The following is a 22,880-nucleotide window of genomic DNA, read 5'->3' as shown; positions in this document are numbered from 1 at the left end:
TACCTGGGTATATTGCATGATGCTGAGGCTTGGGGTACAGTTGACCCCATCACCCAGGTACTGAGCATAGTACCCAATAATTAGTTTTTCAACCCTTGTCCCCCTCCCTCCTCCCTCTAGTAGTCCCCAGTATCTAGTGTTGCCATCTTTGTGTTCATGAGTACCCATTGTTTAGCTCCCACTTATAAGTGAGAACATGTGATATTTGGTTTTCTGTTCCTGCATTAATTCACTTAGGATCATAGCCTCCAGCTGCATCCATGTTGTTGCAAAGGACATGATCTTGTTCTTTTTTATATCTGCATGGTATTCCATGGTGGATATGTACCACATTTTCTTTATGCAATTCACCATTGATGGGCACCTAGGTTGGTTTCCTGTCTTTGCTTCTATGAATAGTGTTGCGCTTTGTGGGCTTCTCTTCGTTCTGCCTGGACACCTGGAAGGTTAGTGTCCCCCAAGGCTGTGCCTGAGATCGTCTCCTCCCTCCAGTTCCTGCCGCTCTACCTGCCCCCTTAATGGGGATTGGCTCCTTGACACTCCTTAGCCTGGGTGGCTGTGTCAAGCTCTAGCCCTGCACTTTTAGCTGTTTAGTTTGAGCTGGAAAACTCAACTTGTCTGTCTCAAAGATATTTCAAACTCTGCTGACCTAGAACTTACCAGTTCTTATAACTGAATGCATCTTTTTGGTCATTCCTGACTTCAGCCTGCAGCTTCACTTTCCTAATAAAGTTTCTAGTTAGTTCAATTAAGTACCTGTTATGGGCAGATAGGAGAGACACCATCGGCCTAAATTGGATGTGGGAAAAGAGGTGGATCAGTGAAACCCTTCTATGGCCATGGAGCATGTATGTCCTATCTTCTCTGTTCAAATTCAGGTCGTCTTTATTTTGTAGCTGTACCGTTGCTGTAGCTCCCACTGATCCCCTTGCCTTTGATCTCATCCCTACACCTTCCTCTCCATTCTGTCCAGACTGCCAAAGGACTTTTCTAAGATTGGCTCTTGTTGCCATGATAATAGCAGTACTGTGTTCATGGGTACAGTACTTAACAGCTTTAAAAAATGCAGTAGTGATGACTAGTGCCTACACTGTGCTGGGCTTCCAAAAACAAGTAAGCTACTAGATCTGTTTTCAAGAAGCTCAAAGTCTTCAGGGATTAATATAACCAGATAATATAAAGACCCAAGCTTCATTATTTGATCTTTATAATCATCTACAAGGTAGCAGGGAAGGTGTTGATAACCTCATTTGTCAGATAAAGAAACCTAAGGCTCAAAAAGGTTATGCAAATAATAATAATAATAATATTAGCATATATTTATATAACACTTGTAAAAGCCAGACACTGTTCCAAGCACTTTATATCTACTAATGCAATCTTCATAACAATCCTATGACATGTAAGTGCTCTCAGCTTCATAATACACATCGAGAAACTCATCTGTACAGAGTAGTTAATTTCTTTGAGGTACAGAGAGATTACATAACTTGCCCAAGATCACATAGCTTGTAAATAGGAGAGCTATGATTTCAACACAGGCAGCCTGGCTCCAGAGCCCAAGCACATAACCAGTGTGCTGCATTGCCCTCTTTAATTTACCTTGCTATGCAGTGTGGCTTCTGTTGCCTGCAGAATAAAATTTAAACTCTTTAGCCAGCTAAAATCTCCTTGGTCTTGGCTGCATTTTCAATACTTTTAATTTAATACTTTCCCAGTATTACCCCAGACTCATTCGATTTTCATATTCTTCACAGCAGTTTGTGAATGGGACATATCAACCTCTGTTCATATTTCTTGCCATAAAGCTATGGCAACAGGGTAGCAGGATAAAAGAGAGCCTGTTTATTTGTTTGTTTAACATAGAGGTCAGTCAGAGACAGAAATGTTTCTTTTTTTTTAGCCTTTGTCAGAAGGAAATACTTCTTTTCATTTCTCTGTATTGGTGGGCAGATATATATATATTTGTCTGAGTTCTTCTCTTCAGTTTTCAGAAGGGGTTATGGTTCTAGTTTCCCATTTCTTGAAGCCCCTGTAGGAATGCTAAAACCTATGTCCTAAGATTACAGTTTTTATAGTTGGTTTGTTCTAATCAATATTCAGATACAGTCCACACATGGCTGGTTGATACGTCTTTTAAATCTTGTTAATCTATAGGTTTTCCTGCCCCCTTTTTGGTTGTTTCCTTGCAGTTTATTTGATGAGGGAATTGGGTCATCTTTCCTGTAATTTCCCACAATTTGGACTTTGCTGATTACGTCTTTGTGGTGTTGCTTGGTCTCAGTATTTCCTGCAAGTGACAGTTTAATCTAAAAGCTTGATCAAGTTAGAGTCTTTTTTGGTTTTGGCTAGAATACTTCCTAGATGGTGCTTAGAGCTTCTCATCACATTGCTGGGTACCTGGTACTGGGTACTCACATGAGGAAGCACCTAATTCTTGGTTGTTTCTTGTGATGTTACATTTTGGTCAGTGGTTTCAGATGTTGTCATCTTAAGTCCACCAGCTTTTTGCATAATGGTTTTAATTAGCTAACTTTAAATATTAACATTTGCCCTTCCTGGTGCGTTGAGTTAAAAGTGATTTTCATTATTTAGCCTCTCCGAGTAGCTGGGACTACAGGCGCCCGCCACCACGCCCGGCTAATTTTTTGTATTTTTTAGTAGAGATGGGGTTTCACCGTGGTCTCGATCTCCTTACACACTCTTATGTGTATGTATGCATATTAGGTATGTATGTATGTCTATATATGAGTATATATCATTGTTATAAAAAGAGGCAATTAAAATTCAATTGGATATTAATTAATGGGTTTAGAGTTTATGTTCGGGATGATGAAATGGGTAATGGTGATATAGAACATTGTGAATGTACTTAATGCCACTGAATTGTATACTTAAAAATGGTTTCAATGATAAACTTTATGGTATGTATATTTTACCACAATGAAGACAAATTAATTGGAAGGGATTGTAACACATTGAATTAAAAAAATCCAACACAACATAATGAGTGATAATTATTGCTCCCTAAAAGGAGCCAAAGTGAGATGGAGAGTAGACTGATAAAGCTTTCTTTACTGAAGAATGCTAGCTAATAAAGGTAGAAGCTATGCTAGAATTAGAAAAAGGAAAAAAAATTGACTTTGCCACCTGCAAGTAATAATTGATTCAGGCATGGATTGTTATTGGATGCTGAAGCCTTTCAGTAAAAGACTGTTGGAATTCCCATTGTCTCAATGCATCGCCTAGTAAATTACTTGCTGTTTACAGAGGGGAAAAAGTACCCTTACAATGGAGAAATCTGCTTCAACCAAGTGATCATCAGCAAATGGGATAAACTAGCATTATGTTACTGACTGATATTATGCAATGGGAAGTATACAACGTGAACCTAAAAGTGTTCTTGCCAAAAATATTTAATCTGAATGTAATTGTGAGGAAACAATCAGACAAATCCAGAAAGTAGGACATGCCGCAAGACCTCTGGCTTGACTTCAAAAATGTCAGTGTTATGAATGAAGAAGGCTGGAATAAAGGCGACTCCCAAAGAGACCTGATGACCAGATACAATGCTTGAGCCTGGATTAAAAACAAATAAAGAAAAGAATTGGAACAGCTGGAATATGGGGACCATATTAAAAGATACTGTATTAGTTTGCCAGGGTTGCCATAACAGTACCAGAGACTGGATGGCTTAAACAGCAGAAATTTATTTTTTCACAGTTCTGGAAGTTAAAAGTCTGAGATCGAGACCCCAGCAAGGTTGGTTTCTCCTGCGGCCTTCTCTCCTTGGCTTGTAGATGGGTGTCTTCATGTGGTTCCCTCTGTGTCTGTATCCTAATTTCCTCTTCGTATAAGGACACCAGTCTTATTGGATTAGGGTCCCCTTCATCATCTCATTTTAACTTAGTAACCTTTTCAAAGACCCTATCTTCATATATGGCCAGTCATCTTCCGAGGGGCTGGGGTTGGAACTTCAACATATGAATTAGGTGTGGGGGACACAGTTCAGCCCATAACAGTTATTGAATCATTAAAAATGGCTTAGGTGAGATAACAATGTCAAAGTTCTGAAGGGAAATGATCTTTGCTGCTGATTTATTTTGTGTTTCCTCCTAGATTTTAAACTCTTGAGGACAAAGACCTTCTCTGGACACAGATATGCCTCAGAGTAACTGTTGCATATCATTCAGACACTGCTGGTTGAATTGTCCATTTACTTGGCATGCCAACACATGGCAAAGTAAAGGGGGAAGGAGATTTTCTGCTGCATGTATGTGGTTTGTTGTAAACCTTTTTCTAATAATTCATTTGCTCAATCCCCTCCATCCCCCAACAAAGTAATATGATGAGAATTTGGAAATACTTGAGTTGTGCATGGGTAATCGCCAGGTGAGCACATGATGGAGAATCAGAACGTCAGAACAGACCTTGGCAGGGGTTGTGCTGTCCCGAATCTCTATGACTGCTTCAAAAGGAGGCACCTAGAGAAACTCTCCCTTGTGATTAAAAAAGCCCAGGTACATTAGAGGGCAAAATTCCCAGCAGGTCCAAACAATGTGTTCCATTGCTGCTTGGAAATCAGCAATCAGGTGGCTTGAAGGACAAGAGGGTGATATCCTGTCTCTTCTTTGACTTTATTGTGCCCACTGGCAAGGAGTTTCATTCACTTCGGAGAATTCACACACTCATTTTATTGCAGGCTGATGTTGATTCTGAGTTTGAGGATGCCACCATCTTTTCATTGCCTCCCAGCTCAGTTCCAGAAGTGAAAGCTCAGTCCTAGATTCTTATTTTATGGTGGTTCATGGAGATTTCAGTTAATCCATTTGTGGTGTCCAACAGCAACTTGAGAAGAGCCTGGTCTTGACCTTTGCCCAATTTTCTATTGTTTATTTGCTTTTTCACATTGATTTGTTCTAAGAGTGCTTGTAAATGAAGAACATTGCCCCTTTGTCCTATCTATTGCAAATTTTGTTGTTGTTTTTCTTCTCAGTTGTTGTTTAACTGATTTATATTCACTTTTTAAATTGTTATGTCAAATATTTATCATTTTTTTCTTTATGGCTTCTGGATTATATGGTTTCTGAGTTTGTCATGTTTGAAATCAGCTTCCCTACTTAATATTACACAAGAAACCACCTGTGTGTTTTTCTAGTGCTTTTTGGAATTCTCTCTCTCTCCTTTTAAAGATTAACTCTGATCCAGCTGTAGTTCTTTTGGTATAAGATGAAAGGTAGGGAGCCAGTTTAATTTTTGTTGCTCAACCCCAGGAGTTCATGACCCTTCACTAGTGCCACATCATCAGCTAGAGAGACCTGCTGCTAATTCAGCCTGAATCTGCTGGTTCAGCCTTCAGAGGAAATCTGATTAGTTCAGAAAGCCAAGATCACCTCCCTGCAGGGCTCAGGTATCTGCTGCTGCCTCAATCAGCTAGGCTGCTCTGAATATGAAGAGTAACTGGGAAGCAAGGCACTGCTAGATTGTCTCAAGTTGTGCTGTTTTCATTCAATTGTTATTCTCTTACTTTTAGCAGATGAGAAAACAAGAGGTCATGCTGCTGGTTAACAGTGGAGTCAGATTTTTGTTTTGTTTTGTTTTGTTTTTTGAGATGGAGTTTCACTCTCGTTGCCCAGGCTAGAGTGCAATGGTGCGATCTCTGCTCACTGCAACCTCTTGAACCCTGGTTCAAGTGATTCTCCTACCTCGGCCTCCAGAATAGCTGGGATTACAGGCATGTGCCACCGTGCCTGGCTAAATTTTTGTATTTTTAGTAGAGACGGAGTTTCTCCGTGGTGGTCAGGCTGGTCTTGAACTCCTGACCACAGGTGATCCGCTCGCCTCGGCCTCCCAAAGTGCTGGGATTACAGGCGTGAGCCACTGCGCCCAGCCGCAGTAGAGTCAGATTTAAATGTTCCATTGCAAAGCTCATGAAATAGGAAACATTCTATGAGGGGAATCTGGTTGGAGAATCCTGGAGGAAGAGGCATTTGACTTAGTCCTTGAAAGAACAGCATCATTTTTTAAACTTCTCATTATGGAAATTTCCCAAAAAGTATAAAACTGGAATAGTATAATTAACCCTCATCTCCCTATCTAGCCAGTAGTAATCATCAATTTATGGCCTCAGTATTGTTTCATTTATGCCATGCCCTCTTTCCTCCTTCCATCCCTACTTTTTTTTTTTTTAATTAAATTTTTATTTTTGGAGACAGGATGTTGCTCTGTCACCCAGGCTGGAGTGCAGTGGCGTGATTATGGCTCACTGCAGTCTCAACCAACAGTCCTCCCACCTCAGCCTCCTGAGTAGTTGGGACTACAGGCACATGCCACCATGCCTGGCTAATTCATCCCCACATGTTTTTCAAAGCAAACTCGGCCATCATATCTGTAAATATTTTATGTATCTCTAAACAAGATTTCTTCAAAGCACAATCACAATATCATTATTATACTTTAAAAAAATGTGATAATTCTTCAATATCTTCAAATAGGTGTTCTGTACACATTGTACACATTTCCCATATTGTCTTAAAATTTTTAAAATAGTTGTTGAATTGTCATGTAAATAAGGTTCATGCATTACAATTGATGTGTCAATTTTCCTTTTTTTTTTTTTTTTTGAATTACAAAGCTACCTTTAATACTTCTAAGCCCCACAGGAATAAAAAACACTAGGAAGGGGAACCGCCTCACCCCAGGAGTGGCCCATAGGGAGAGAGGCTACCTGAGGGGAAGGAAGTACAAAAGGGACCCACTGCAGACACATGGCAAAGGGAAGCCATCGGTGCTTGGACCTCTGGTCACTACGGGAGGAAACGCGAGTGTGGTGGGACTGGCTCCAGGCACACAAGTGAAGGGCAAGAGAGATTGGAGTGAAGCCACAAAGCTACTTGGGTTCCTCCTTCTTCTCATTTGCCTTTTTCTGCTTCTGCTGCATGATCTCCCGAGTCCCTGGGGGTAGAGATGATAGGGCACTAGGAGGTATCAGAGGGCAAAAAGAAAATGCAGGAGGATGAAGGGCACAAAAGAGAAGATAGAAGTGGATGGGACTAAGCTCAACATTTGGCTGCTGTACTCGCATCCTAGGAGAACAAGAGAAAGAGAGCTGAGGCTCAAAAGGCAATCAGTCTCCATCCTGCAGTTGCCCAAGAGGTCAGAAGTCTGGCCACACAGGCCCAAGGCTCTCTATTCTTACACCAGTAAGAAGGTTGGGAGAAGGGAGGAGAACCGGGAACAGCAAGGTGGGTCAGAAGCACTGGGCTGTCGTAACCACAGCTGTATCTGAAATGGGAAGCTCCCTGCCCTTGCCCTGAAGGTCAGACTGGGGGATGCTCAGAAATCAGACTCTGTGTCCTAATTTTCTTTTGATCTCTGGATTCTGTTGCCTGCTCAATCCTGTGCTTTCTTTTCCTCTGAAGGACAGTGTCACATAATGGCTTAAATCATAGATTTGCACTCAAATTAGGGCTCTGCCACTTGCTAACTGTGTGACTTGGGGAAGTTACTCAACCGCTCTATGCCTCAGTTTCCCCATCTGTAAAATGGGCATAACAGTGTCTACTCCTCGGGGCTGTTGAGAGTATCAGTGAGCTAATGTTTGCAAAGCGTTAGAGTCATGTCAAAAGTTGTGGAATAGGGCCCAGGAGGGCTCACTCAAGTGAGATGGTGTGTCGTCTTTGAGATGAGCCTCCAGCTGTGCAGAGAGCCCCTTTCCTTTTCCTTTTTGTTTCCTTCTGGTTCTTGACTGTGCTTCAGTTAGATGAGGTTGATACATAGCAGAATTTTGGACAGGTAAGGCATATTTAATGGAAGCAACTTCTTTATTGTCCTTTCATTTTTGGCTTCCTCTTCCTCTGTATTTATTAAATTAGCTCCTCTCTCTCAGAAGCGTTTAACTTTTTATGGCATTATCTGGGCTTCAACAACTTGTGATCTCCTAAGTAGAGCCTTTCAGCACTTTATAAATACGTCATATACTTTTTATATTCCTTTGTTCCCCATCAGGAACATACATCCCAGTCTTCAGAACAGCACAATCAGTTTTTATTCATTTAAGGAGCAGTAGTAATTTGACACTTGCTAATATGTAACAAATTATATTGGGCGTGGTAATTACAATTGCAGCTAGTTCTTAATTATACTGTAACCTTGATGCTTACAAAAATTGAGACTGAATTCAGCATAAAATACTGGAGAATAATATTCTGCACTAGGCATTTCTGCCTTCTACTGAGCCATGGGCATTTATGAACCATAATGCCAAATTAAAAAGAATTTATTTTAAATTGGTTATGGTTACAATGTTGTCCAGTGGCTCGATTCTTAAAGGTAGCTTTAAAGTCCCCCTTTTTGCTTGCTAAACTCTGGGAATATCCTCCAGGTATTATAATTAGTGTCTAAATAACCTGAGCTCAGGGGTCATTTCTGGCTGTGTGATCTACTAGTATTCACTTAAGACTCTTTAGTACCTCAGCTTTGTTATTTGAAAAATGGGGATATTACTCACTCTTCCCCTTAAAGAGTTTTAATGATATAGTATTTAAATGAAATAAGATATAAAGTCATTAGCATAATGACTGGCATAGAGTTAAGGACCCAGTAAAAGTTAGCTGGTCATTGTTATGGTTATAATTAACAATAAATGATCCGGCTCCAAAGACCACCTCTGTGACCCTCAACTTTAGCAGAATTAGTGTATTAATTCTCCTGCCACTCTGCCTTATGATAGCATGTATCATCATACATTTTGTACCAACCACTTGTCGATAAGTCAGCTTTCCCTGCTTGGGGCAGGGTTTCTGATTTATTGGGTGTTTTCTCCTCGATGCCTGGCACTGGGCCTGGTACACTATAGCCTTCCCATAGGTGATTGTGTTGCATGGATGAGCAAGTAGAGCATCACCATCTAAGGAGTGGTTGTTAGCTGGTTGGTGGGGTCGTTTGGCCCCCAAGGGGATTTCTTTTAGCAACCTCTGGAGACAGTTTTTTGGTTGTCGCAGCTTGTTGGGGAAGGGGTTGCTACTCACATCTAGCGGGTAGAGGTCAGCTTAATAACAATAATAGTAAAATCCAGAACTAGTATGTTTCAGGCTCTTTTGGCATAACAGAACCCAGCTAAAACACCACCATTCATTCTTAACTTATACTCTGCCTCTTAATATCGGAATTTTAATGATGATGGCTTTATAGTTTGTCTACAACAAAGCAGAGTGAAATCTAACATACATCACAACCTACTGAATCCTTCTGATAAACATCTCTAGTGCTTCTGAAATGACTTGCTGGTGTGGTTACCCAGTGGGTTAACATTTGTGGTGTCTGATACTTTGTAAGTCAACTGTTGAGTGAAATGAAGTTTTGCCAGCTGATTACATAGAAATGTTGTGGTTTGAAGAATGCTTAACAGAGCATCTTGTCTTTATACTAATTTATATTTCAGTAACTTTTTCCATAATGACTGCTCTTCATTTATTAGGTCTTAGGGAAACTGTAGGATGAAGGATGAGTGACTCAGTGGTTTCAATAAAAAATTATTTTCTTAAGTTTGAGATACCTTTTTCTTCTTCCCAAGTTAATGGTAACTGTGGTTTTAGGGAATTCCAAACCTTCTTTTGCAATTACTGATTGTATTGGTCAGGGCTCACTTGCAGAGAACAGAATCTACTCTAGCTGGTTTAAGCAGAGAGAGATTTATTACAGGGTATTAAATGGCGTACACAACTTGTTGGGAAGGTGAAGAAACAGACTTGAGGTTGAGCTCTAAAGAATGATATCTAGAGTCTCAAGCAGAGCAGGCCACCAAGACAGCAGTGACCTTCTGTGCAGTCACAATGCTGCCTGCCAAGTGGAGAGTGTTTTAGGACCATGTGGTCACTGACATGGGAGGGCAGGAGGTTGCCACAGGAAAACTAGACACTTCTAGCAATGGTTCTTGCTTGGCAGAAACAGCAGAAGGTAAACCCCAACTCCCAAACGTTTGCCAAATCTCACTCAATTTCATCTAATTGATGGCACATAGGCTGCATAGCAGCAAGGGAGTCTGGGAATTGTAGTTTTAGCCTTCTAGTGTCTCTAGGATAGGAAGATAAAGAAGGAGGTGGGCCCTAGCTTCTAAGTGGTTAGATTACACCCAAGAATGCTTTTCTTTGGGATTCAGGACCACCTAATGCACTATTTCCTCAGTTTCAAAAGACTAAGCAGGACTGTTTCTCCTTCTGTCTCCCTTTCCTGCTTGTCACTGCATGCTTATTTACATCCACCCACCCACACACACACCCAGAAGCTTGCTTTTGATGAGCTACCTCTTTGAGTTTGTATTTCTCATCTAAGGCAAATATTTACTTTATGATGGTAGAATTTTCAGTGTAAGTCTGTGCTTGTCTTGGCTTTCAGATGCTTCAGGTTTGGGAGGGTGACTGGGGAAGTATTGCCGAGGAAGGGCTGTGCTGTACAGTTGGTGACGTAGCAGCTGTTGTTGGGCCTTGGGTTCTAATGCAGTTGTTCTCAGCCCACCCACACATCGTAATTTCTTGAGGGAGCTCTAAAGATACCCATTCTAAAAATTCTTATTTGATTGACCTTTGGTATGGTTTGGGTTTTGTAAAATCTAACAGTACCTCAGGGGACTTGAATATGCAGCGAGGATTGAGAACCTAAGTCTTGTAATCAGTACATTAAAATTGGACATTATCTAAAGCTGTGGTTCTTAAACTTTAACTGCATCAGGGTCACCTGGAGGGCTTGTTAAATCATAGGGGATTGCTGGGCCTCACCCAGTTTCTGATTCTGTGGGTCTGGGATAGGCGTGATAATTTGTACTTTTAAAAGTTCCCAGGTGATGCTGATGGTCTCCACACTTTGAGAACCATTGATCTGAAGACAGTTGCCTGTTTTCATTGTAAATGTCAGATTTTTACCGACCTGAAAGACTTTATTCTATATTCAGCACTTCCGGAGCATCTACTTTGTTTCCTGATCTTTGCCAGAGCTGGAGATGATCTGAGGAGTAAGGTGCCCTCACAGAGATGGTGGTCTCATATCTCTAGAGCTTCCCAGTGAAAGAGAGCTTTGCTTTTCTTTGCATTTTATTTTTCAAATTAACATTTCTTATTTTCATGTAGGTTTTCTTATATTCTTCCCCACCATCCTCTGTTAGATCTGACAACTATTTTGAATACACCATTCTGTACCACTGTGATTTGTTAAAGTAATGAGCCCGCAACTGTGGCTTGATTCCATTGTAAGAAAGTCTGTTTAAAAAATATTCCTACAGGTAGGAATATCTTTTCTGGTGACCGCTTACCTATGGCTGCTCTAACTCATATTAGAATGAGAGTGAATTCATTTGTCCTGAAAGATAACTTTCTTATTCTTCTTGCCATGTTCTCCCCCACCCCCTGCCTTTTTAAAAACACCAGTTCTTGAAATTATGTTATTGTTTTTCTTTTTATTTCTAGGATGTACCTACCTAGTATGTGTTTTGCAAACGCTGTTGATGACTTACACAATTATAACCAGTGTTTATCTTGTCAAAAAGTTTTACATATTCAGTGATTCTGAAATTTTGCTCCTGTGGAGCATAGACTCATTGAATCGACCTGAAATTTCCATACTAAAGTTAAATAATGATAGGCTTTTCCCCGTTTATGGAAGAAACTATGCATAGAGTTTTTCTGTTCCAACGTTGCCCCTTCCTGGGCCAGACATGGTGGCTCATTCTTGTAAACCCAGCACTTTGGGAGGCCAAGATGGAAGGATCACTTGAGGCCAGGAGTTTGAGACTAGCTTGAGCAACATAGTGAGACTGTCTCTACAAAAAAATTAAAAAATTAGTGGGGCCTAGTGACACATGCATTTAGCCTCAGCTACTCAGGAGGCTGAGGTGGGAGGATTGTTGAGCCCAGGCGTGTGAGGCTGCAGTGAGCCATGATCGCACCACTGCACTCCAGCCTGAGTGACACAGTGAGACCCCCAACGGAAAAAAAAACCACCAAAACCCTCTCTTTTTCCCTTAAATTTGGAATCAGAGTAAAATGTTATCAAATTTCAACAAAATTCTTTATCCTGTTAGCAAATAATATTTCATAGTAATCTGTAAAGGACCCCTTTCTTCTTAGTGATTTACTCTGTATGTTTGAAAACCAGTTACTTGATTTAAAATTCTTGATATAAAATTTTTGTTTTAATGTCAGAATCTATTCTTACAAATGCAAATTCAGAAGAAGAATGATAAAGAAAATCAGGCAGTTATAACAATAGTAGCTGTAAATATTTACATGCTATTAATATATGAGAAAAAAATGTAACAGTGAAAGTAAGCCTTCTGGAAACAATCTAAAGTTTGGTGACTCTTCTAAACCCCAAGAATGAACTAAGTCTAATAATTCCAGGCTTCTAAAGCCCAAGAATGAACTAAGTCTAATAATTCCAAGCTTATGTGATGCAAAGTATGCATGCTGAGCAGCTGTTCTGAATTGACTTTAAAAGGGTGGCTACATTTCTGTGGCTTCCTTTTTCCAGCTCATAGAACTTCCTGGGTATTGGTTTTGCCACCAGGTAGAATTCATTGAAATACACCTTCAGAAAACTGGTACATCTCATTGTAACTTTGCATTGTCTTCAATTAAGTTGTGTAAGTGTTCTTCATTCATAGCAATGACACTTAAGAAGATAGGAATGGGAGGTAGCAGTATAAATGGAAATTCCAAACAGCCACACAGCATTTGACTGGTGAATAATAGATGGAATTACTGTAGAGATGAGGCCCAGGAGGCTGGTAGTAATTTTTCTGAATCCATCCCCTGTTGAACCATACTTATCTATCCTTAAATAGAATGTACCAGGACCTGAGCCAAATTTTAGTGGGCCTCAGAGAAATCTTGTGGTGATCATTAACCATTTGCTGTACTTGGAGCTCTGGGTTGGGTGTAGGGTAGCTGAGATAATGATGAGTTAGGATGGCCACAATGTTTATTTAGTGGTTTGGTGAGTGTGTTTGAAGACCCATGAGTTTCTTTCTCTTCTCTTTTGCTAATTTCTCCCTTCTAAATTGTGAGCCAGTTTACCCATCATTTAGATTTCTTAAGGAGTAAACATGGTAGAACATAAACATCTTTGGATAAATAATACAAATAGTAATAGATACCATTTATTGAGCACTTTAACTGTGTGGCCCTTTTGGTGCTAAGCACTTTGTGTAATTATCTCATATTACTTTTCTAGCTGTCTAGGACTCCCCGTTTTATAAATGAGGAAAGTGAGGCTGACAGATCAGGGCCTCCAAGTCACATGGCCAGTGAGTTTATGAGGGTGGTCCTGCTCCCTATTTGAGGATGATCTGACACTAAGGCCATGTTCTTTTTAAATGAAGATGGGGTGTCACTGTGTTGCCCAGGCTGGTCTCAAACTCCTGGGCTCAAGTGATCCTCCCACCTTGGCCTCCCAAAGTGCTGGGATTATAGGTATGAGCCACGATTCCTGTAAGATCATGTCCTTAATCACAGCATTGGACAGACACTACACACTGTTAGGAGAAATTGGGAGAGTTTTGATTTTTAGGCTTGTACTGTATTGCAGTCATGTACCACATAAGGATGTTTTCATCAGTGAAGGACTGCATATATGATGGTGGCTCCATAAATTATAATGGAGCTGCCCTGTACAGGTGTTCCACTTTTTATCTTTTAAAACCATATTTTTACCATACCTTTTCTATGTTTAGATACTCGTTTTACAGTTGCCTACAGTACTCAGTATAGTAACATGCTGTATAGATTTGTAGCCTAGGAGCAATAGGCTATCTCATTTGCCTAGGTATGTAGTAGGCTACACCATCTAGGTTTGTATAAGTACACTATATGATGTTCACACAGTGATGAAATCACTTAACAATTCATTTTTCAGAATGTTATCCTGTTGTTAAGTGATGCATGACTGTATTATATTGCCAGCTAATGCAAGTTATCATCTCTTTGAAGCTGCCTGTAATGTGGGTCTGTAGGAAGGCCACTGCGGTAAGAGATGGAGTATTTGGGATCTGATCTCAGCTCAGAAAACATTTAGAAATGTCAGCACAGATGGGCACTTAATCTGACTTTTTGGGGGAAATAATTGATGCTTTCTAAGCTTTGGTTTCCTCTTCTGTAAAATTAGGGCAGTAATATCCATCCTATCTGACTCTTGATTTGCAGTGAGAATCCAATGAGATAATAGTCATGCTTAGAAAACTGTAAATGTTAGGCAACATGCTTTATAAGTGTTGGGTCATTCTCTTTGTTTTGATTTGTGTTCTGTGCCCTAGACCCTGAGAGGGTTACAGAGTGAACACTTCTTTTTCCCCCTTTGAGGTGTAGTTCTGATGGGGAGCACTGAATATACATTTCAGGATCCTTAAGCAGATATGTGCTATGAGAATTTAGGGCAGGGGAAGTTCACTCTGAAATAGCATTGCCCAGGGAAGACCTTACAAAGTTCATGGCATAAAGAATTAATTCTATTTTAAAGGATGTGGTATTTAGAGACAGCAAGAATACTTCATTTTGTGGAAAATTTATTTTGCTTTTAAGAGGAAAACAGTTAAGAACTTAGGGTGCCATATGCTTTTGAAAAATGTGTTATGCACTTCCATGAGATGTGGGACTCTTACCATCAAGGAGGGGATTTTTCTGCTCTTAAAGTGGAGGATGGAGGCATTTTTATGCTGTCCCATCTTCTCTTGTGTTTGTCCTACCCTACCTTTCTCAGAATGGAGACCTGAGAGGAGGGAGTCCTCTCTGAAGCTTTTAGGGCAGCAGAGCCATTCATCTTAGGTTAACTAGCAGTACATTTTCTTCTCCTCTATTAAACAGCAGAGAACACTTACTAATTCAGGATTTTTTAAAAGATTAAAAATTCATGGCTGGGCACAGTAGCTCATGCCTGTAATCTCAGCGTTTTGGGAGTCAGAGGTGGGCAGATCACCTGAGGTCACGAGTTGGAGACCAGCCTGGCCAACATGATAAAACCCCATCTGTACTAAAAATAAAAAATTAGCGGGCCATGGTGGTGCATGCCTATAATCCCAACTACTTGGGAGGCTGAGGCAGGAGAATCGTTTGAACCTGGGAGGCTGAGGTTGCAGTGAGCTGAGATTGCATCATTGCACTCCAGCCTGGGCAAGAAGAGTGAAACTCCATCTCAGAAAAAAGAAAAAAAGTATTACAAATTCTTATAAATAGAAATAGCCTTGGTGGTTACAAGCACTCAGCTGAAATGAAGAGTTATCAGTCTTGCTTTGGGAAACAAGGTGACCAACCATCTGGTTTCAGAAACACTACTCCCATTCTAGTGATTAGTTAATAAAATTATTCCTGACAGCGGAGAGCCTAGGAGCTCAGGCAGTTCCATATTTAGAGACAGAGAACTCATTGTCCAAAGATCTCAGAACAGCCTTTGCTAGCTCACAGAAGGGATTTAGGACAATTTGCATAAGTCTCCCTGTGGATAGCAACATGGGTCCAGTGTTGGGTGGTTCCAGGAACCTCTCCTTGGCTTCATCATGGGGTGACTCTGTGCTTGGTGAGAACCCAGTCTCATGACGTTTTTTGCTAGCAGGATTGGGTGTTGGGACATTGAATAAACCCACTGTTTGGTTCCACATAAGGGCTCTTTTGTGTTGGCCTGGGGAAGCCATGTTCAAGTTTGTCTTGCTTTTCCCCAGCGATGTTTTTGGACTTTGTGGCCTGGAGAATTAAGCACAACACCCATTCTGAGCTAATCTGTCAATTTTTGCTCTTCAAAGGTAACCACAGCCACTTGTATTTCTAAAATATGTAGAATAATATCATACCTTTGGAGACTTATGATTTATTAATTAAAAACTGAGGAGAGGAGGAGAGGTTCTTTGGCATGCCCACGTAGTGAGGTATACATGTCTGTTCATGGTGAAACAGTGAGAAGTAACTCCCTTGAGTTAATATGATTTCCCTAGTTCACTGACTTCTTTAAGAAATATGTTCTCTTGGCTGGGCACGATGGCTCACGGCTATAATCTTAGCACTTTGGTAGGCTGAGGCGGGCAGATCACTTGAGGTCAGAAGTTTGAGACCAGCCTGGCCAACATGGTGAAACCCTATCTCTACTAAAAATACATAAATTAGCTGGGAGTGGTAGTACACGCCTGCAACCCCTGCTACTCAGAAGGCTGAGGCAGGGGAATTGCTTGAACCTGGGAGGCGGAGGTTGCAGTGAGCCGAGATTGCACCACTGCACTCCAGCCTGGGCAACAGAGAGAGACTCTCTCAAAAAAAAAAAAAAAAAAAAAGAAATATGTTCTCTTGCATAGTTGACAAACATTTGTATACTTAAATTCTCCTGTGAAAGGGCATGGTTTACACTGGATTATAAGTAAAAAATGCCAGGTGTTTGCAATGTTTCACCTTTTCTTTTTAAGAAATGATATACATTCAACATTAGCTATTAAGAGCTTTTGCTACTGGTTCCTTGCATCACATTTTATCATTTTAGAAGCTACATAAGGAGTCTAATTTAAAATGGGAAGGAGGCATAGTTTATGCACTGGGGCAACATGGTATTTAAGTACAAAAATGAAATGCACTGATTTTTAATCTGAGATTTATTTTCCTTTAGTCGGCTAGCTTGATTTCTCAGCTTTGTTGTAATAACATAAACATTTTTATGTTTATTTATAGGTGGCTTTAACCAAGAGAGCAGATCCAGCTGAGCTTAGAACAATATTTTTGAAGGTCAGTATAAAGGAATGTATTTTGTTTCTTGTTTGATTTGTGTTCTATAACTTTTAAAGATGATTTTCAAACAGCTCTTTATTTCATTGTCATATTTTTTAAAAATCCCAAAGTGTCAGCCCATCACGATGGCTCACGCCTGTAATCCCAGCACTTTGGGAGGCGGAGGCAGGTGGATCCCCTGAGGTCAGGAGTTTGAGACCAGCCTGGCCAACATGGTGAAACTCCATCTTTACTAAAAGTACAAAAACTAGCCAGGTGTGGTGGCACGTGCCTGTAATCCCGGCTACTCAGGAGGCTGAGGCGGGAGAATCGCTTGAACCTGGGAGGCGGAGGTTGCAGTGAGCTGAGATCGTGCCACTGCACTCCAGCCTGGGCGACAGAGCAAGACTGTCTCAAGAAAAGAAAAAAAAAAAGAAAATCCCAACATGTCTTAAGAGGGGAGAGCCTTACAAATACATCTGCTTTTTAAAATGTAGGCGACTGTGATGACACCATGGTTTATATTTTAATTTCTTTTATCTCATGTGGTGTAAGGTATGTGAATAAAAGCAGTTGCTGGAGTATTGAGTTTTGCAACCCATTTACCTTTCCAGGATTGACCCGTATAGCTTTTTCTCCTAGGAAGTTTAAAGCTCATTGTAAACATCTCAGTAATCCTTCACTCATCCATGGGACTATCCTGTCTCTCCCTGGTAGAAGCCTATTGTTGTTGTTATCATCATCATTATCATCACTTTATGATGATTGCGGTATCCTGAGAGGAGGCTCCAGTATGGATAATAGTGGATACTAGAGCACAACAGACACCATGGAAGTTTGTGTCTTATACTGGCATCTTACATTTCCACCTATTTTGTGATAATGGGCAGTGAATGATTAATAGAATAAAAGTCTGTCTCAGGTTCCAGACACTGAAACACCTTTATGTTATTCAGTGGAAATTAAAGTACTCAGAAAAGAAAAGGCCACTTTTGTAAGATCATATATATACACATATTATATATATATATATATACACACATATTATATATATATATATATACACACACACACACATATTATATATATATATATATGTGTTTCTAAACATTATGAAAAGGCAGCTGAGTTGTATGGAAAGAGGACCAGGGTGTCAAATGAGAAATTTGATGTGTACTGAATATGGTGTAGAAAGGTATTAAATCTATGAGCCTCTCTTTCCTCATCACAATGTGTTGCTATTAAAACTAATTGAGACATAAAGGACTTTGGACGTGGACAGGATATTTGATATTAAGGAATTGGTATTAATTGATGTTTAGGCTGATAATATTCTCATTATGGGAAATACAGAGTCTATGTTTTAGAGATATACACTGAAACATTTACAGATGAGACTACCATTTCTGAGATTTGCTTTTAAATAATCCAGTTTTGTTGGGTTGAGGAAAATGAGTAGGCAGTATGATGATAACTTTGGAAATTGGGAAATGGAATATTGGGTTTATTATACTGTTCTCTCTACTTTGTATATGTTTGAAAAATTTTCTTTTCTTTTTTTTTTGAGACAGAGTTTCACTTTTGTTGCCCAGGCTGGAGTGCAGTGGCACTTTCTCAGCTCACTGCAACCTCCACCTCTTGGGTTCAAATAATTTTCAGGCTCCCGAGTAGCTGGGATTACAGGCCTGCGCCACCACAGCGGGCTAATTTTGTGTTTTTAGTAGAGACGGGGTTTCACCATTTTGATCAGGCTGGTTTTGAACTCCTGACCTCAGGTGATCTGCACGCCTTGGCCTCCCAAAGTGCTGGGATTACAGGTGTGAGCCACCACACCCGGCCTGAACATTTTCATAATAAAACATTTTTTAAAATTGTAACGATTCAGTGAGGTAACTTACATGAAAGGTGTCCTGCATCTGGTATGTGTTACATATTGATTCAGTAAATGCTTGAAATTAAGTAATGATTTAAGTAAAGGAGAAATAAAGACTCCAAAAGAAAATGAATTAAAAGCAGGGATAGTTTTGTGGCGAGGAAAAAAAAGGACACATTTGTAAGGAGATTTGGATTATACATAAAAAATCAGGATTCTGGACACCTGTAATCCCAGTGAGAGGCTGAGGCAGGAGGATGGCTTGAGCCTAGGAATTTGAGGCTTCAGTGAGCTATGAATGTGCCACCACACTCCAGCCTGGATGACAGAGTGAGACCCTGTCTCTTAAAAACAAAGCAAGATTCTTTATAAATTTGTTTTTAGCCCAGAAATACAGTGTAGAGTTTTTTTTGTTTGTTTGTTTTGTTTTTTTGAGACGGAGTCTCACTGTGTCTCCCAGGCTGGAGTGCAGGTTGCTCGATATCAGCTCACTGCAACCTCCATCTCCCGGGTTCAAGTGATTCTCATGCCTCAGCCTCCCGAGTAGCTGGGATTATAGTCATGCACCACCATGCCTGGTTAATTTTTGTATTTTTATTTTATTATTATTTTTTCTTATACTTTAAGTTCTAGGGTACATGTGCACAACGTGCAGGTTTGTTACATGTGTATACATGAGCCATGTTGGTGTGCTGCACCCATTAACTCATCATTTACATTAGGTATATCTCCTAATGCTTTCCCTCCCCACTCTCTCCACCCCACAACAGGCCCTGGTGTGTGATGTTCCCCTTCCTGTGTCCAAGTGTTCTCATTGTTCAATTCCCACCTATGAGTGAGAACATGTGGTGTTTGTTTTTTTGTTCTCGTGATAGTTTGCTGAGAATGATGGTTTCGAGCTTCATCCATGTGCCTGCAAAGGACATTAACTCATCCTTTTTTATGGCTGCATAGTATTCCATGGTATATATGTGCCACATTTTCTTAATCCAGTCTATCATTGATGGACATTTGGGTTGGTTCCAAGTCTTTGCTATTGTGAATAGTGCCGCAATAAACATACATGTGCATGTGCTTTTATAGCAGCATGATTTATATCCTTTGGGTATATACCCAGTAATGGGATTGCTGGGTCAAATGGTATTTCTAGTTCCAGATCCTTGAGGAATCGCCACACTGTCTTTCACAATGGTTGAACTAGTTTACACTCCTACCAACAGTATAAAAGTGTTCCTGTGTCTCCACATCCTCTCCAGCACCTGTTGTTTCCTGACTTTTTAATGATCATCATTCTAACTGGTGTGAGATGGTATCTCATTGTGGTTTTGATTTTCATTTCTCTGATGGCCAGTGATGATGAGCATTTTCTCATGTGTCTGTTGGCTGCATAAATGTCTTCTTTTGAGAAGTGTCTGTTCATATCCTTCGCCCACTTGTTGATAGGGTTGTTTGTTTTTTTCTTGTGAGTTTGTTTGAGTTCTTTGTAGATTCTGGATATTAGCCCTTTGTCAGATGAGTAGATTGCAAAAATTTTCTCCCATTCTGTAGGTTGCCTATTCACTCTGATGGTAGTTTCTTTTGCTGTGCAGAAGCTCTTTAGTTTAATTAGATCCCATTTGTCAATTTTGGCTTTTGTTGCCATTGCTTTTGGTCTTTTAGACATGAAGTCCTTGCCCATGCCTGTGTCCTGAATGGTATTGCCTAGGTTTTCTTCAAGGGTTTTTATGGTTTTAGGTCTAACATTTAAGTCTTTAATCCATCTTGAATTAATTTTTGTGTAAGGTGTAAGGAAGGGATCCAGTTTCAGCTTTCTACATATGGCTAGCCAGTTTTCCCAGCACCATTTATTAAATAGGGAATCCTTTCCCCATTTCTTGTTTTTGTCAGGTTTGTCAAAGATCATATGATTGTAGATGTGTGGTATTATTTCTGAGGCCTCTGTTCTGTTCCATTGATCTATATCTCTGTTTTGGTACCAGTACCATGCTGTTTTGGTTACTGTAGCTTTGTAGTGTAGTTTGAAGTCAGGTAGCGTGATGCCTCCAGCTTTGTTCTTTTAGCTTAGGATTGACTTGCCAATGCGGGCTCTTTTTTGGTTCCATATGAACTTTAAAGTAGTTTTTTCCAATTCTGTGAAGAAAGTCATTGGTAGCTTGGTGGGGATGGCATTGAATCTATAAATTACCTTGGGCAGTATGGCCATTTTCACGATATTGGTTCTTCCTATCCATAAGCATGGAATGTTCTTCCATTTGTTTGTATCCTCTTTTATTTCGTTGAGTAGTGGTTTGCAGTTCTCCTTGAAGAAGTCCTGGCCGGGCGCGGTGGCTCACGCTTGTAATCCGCACTTGGAGCGAGCGGCGATCACGAGGTCAGAGATCGAACCACGGTGAACCCGTCTCTACTAAAATACAAAAATTAGCCAGGCGTGGTGGGGCGCCTGTAGTCCAGCTACTCGGAGGCTGAGGCAGGAGATGGGTGAACCGGGAGGCGGAGCTACAGTGAGCCGAGTTGCGCCACTGCACTCCAGCCTGGCGACAGAGCGAGACTCCGTCTCAAAAAAAAAAAAAAAAAAAAAAAAAAGTCTCACATCCTTGTAAGTTGGATTCCTAGGTATTTTATTCTCTTTGAAGCAATTGTGAATGGGAGTTCACTCATGATTTGGCTCTCTGTTTGTCTGTTATTGGTGTATAAGAATGCTTGTGATTTTTGCACATTGATTTTGTATCCTGAGACTTTGCTGAAGTTGCTTATCAGCTTAAGGAGATTTGGGGCTGAGATGATGGAGTTTTCTAAATATACAGTCATGTCATCTGCAAATAGGACAATTTGACTTCCTCTTTTCCTAAATGAATACCCTTTATTTCTTTCTCCTGCCTGATTGCCCTGGCCAGGACTTCCAACACTATGTTGAATAGGAGTGGTGAGAGAGGGCATCCCTGTCTCGTGCCAGCTTTCAAAGGATGCTTCTAGTTTTTGCCCATTCAGTATGATATTGGCTGTGGGTTTGTCATAGATAGCTCTTATTATTTTGAGATACGTCCCATCTTTACCTAATTTATTGAGAGTTTTTAGCAGGAAGGGCTGTTGAATTTTGTCAAAGGCCTTTTCTGCATCTATTGAGATAATCATGTGGTTTTTGTCTTTGGTTCTGTTTATATGCTGGATTACATTTATTGCCTTTCATATGTTGAACCAGCCTTGCATCCCAGTGATGAAGCCCACTTGATCATGGTGGATAAGCTTTTTGATGTGCTGCTGGATTCAGTTTGCCAGTATTTTATTGAGGATTTTTGCATCGATGTTCATCAGGGATATTGGTCTAAAATTCTCTTTTGTGTGTGTGTCTCTGCCAGGCTTTGGTATCAGGATGATGCTGGCCTCATAAAATGAGTTAGGGAGGATTCCCTCTTTTTCTGTTGATTGGAATAGTTTCAGAAGGAATGGTACCAGCTCCTCTTTGTACCTCTGGTAGAATTTGGCTGTGAATCTGTCTGGTCCTGGACTTTTTTTGGTTGGTAGGCTATTAATTATTGCCTCAATTTCAGAGCCTGTTATTGATCTATTCAGGGATTCAACTTCTTCCTGCTTTAGTCTTGGGAGGGCTTATGTGTCGAGGAATTTATCCATTTCTTCTAGATTTTCTAGTTTATTTGCGTAGAGGTGTTAATAATATTCTCTGGTGGTAGTTTTTATTTCTGTGGGATCAGTGATGATATTCCCTTTCTCATTTTTTATTGCGTCTATTTGATTCTTCTCCCTTTTCTTCTTTATTAATCTTGCTAGCGGTCTATCAATTTTGTTGATCTTTTCAAAAAACCATCTCCTGGATTCATTGATTTTTTGAAGGGTTTTTTGTGTCTCTATTTCCTTCAGTTCTGCTCTGATCTTAGTTTTTTCTTGCCTTCTGCTGGCTTTTGAATGTGTTTGCTCTTGCTTCTCTAGCTCTTTTAATTGTGATGTTAGGGTGTCAATTGTAGATGTTTCCTGCTTCTCTTGTGGGCATTTAGTGCTATAGATTTCTCTCTACACACTACTTTAAATGTGTCCCAGAGATTCTGGTATGTTGTGTCTTTGTTCTCATTGGTTTCAAAGAACATTTTTATTTCTGCCTTAATTTCGTTATGTACCCAGTAGTCATTCAGGAGCAGGTTGTTCAGTTTCCATGTAGTTGAGCGGTTTTGAGTGAGTTTCTTAATCCTGAGTTCTAGTTTGATTGCAATGTGGTCTGAGAGACAGTTTGTTATAATTTCTGTTCTTTTACATTTGCTGAGGAGTGC

General features: G+C 40.2%; 1 protein-coding gene across 3 annotated transcripts in view; it reads left to right on the top strand.

The window, feature by feature from the left end:
• The window catches only part of SLC25A13 (solute carrier family 25 member 13), a 204,686-nt gene that overhangs the window by 8,721 nt on the left and 173,085 nt on the right, over positions 1-22,880 (top strand). For all 3 annotated transcript variants that reach the window (XM_012510470.2, XM_003252527.2, XM_004089563.2), the window contains exon 2: positions 16,692-16,745. In XM_012510470.2, coding sequence (XP_012365924.2) covers positions 16,692-16,745 — 54 coding nt within the window. The remainder of the gene's footprint in view (positions 1-16,691; positions 16,746-22,880) is intronic.

The sequence above is a fragment of the Nomascus leucogenys genome, chromosome 11 (assembly GCF_006542625.1).
Source record: "Nomascus leucogenys isolate Asia chromosome 11, Asia_NLE_v1, whole genome shotgun sequence".
In the NCBI taxonomy this organism is placed as follows: domain Eukaryota; kingdom Metazoa; phylum Chordata; class Mammalia; order Primates; family Hylobatidae; genus Nomascus; species Nomascus leucogenys.
Note: the sequence above shows the minus strand (reverse complement) of the source record. Positions and strands in the feature narration are given on the sequence as shown.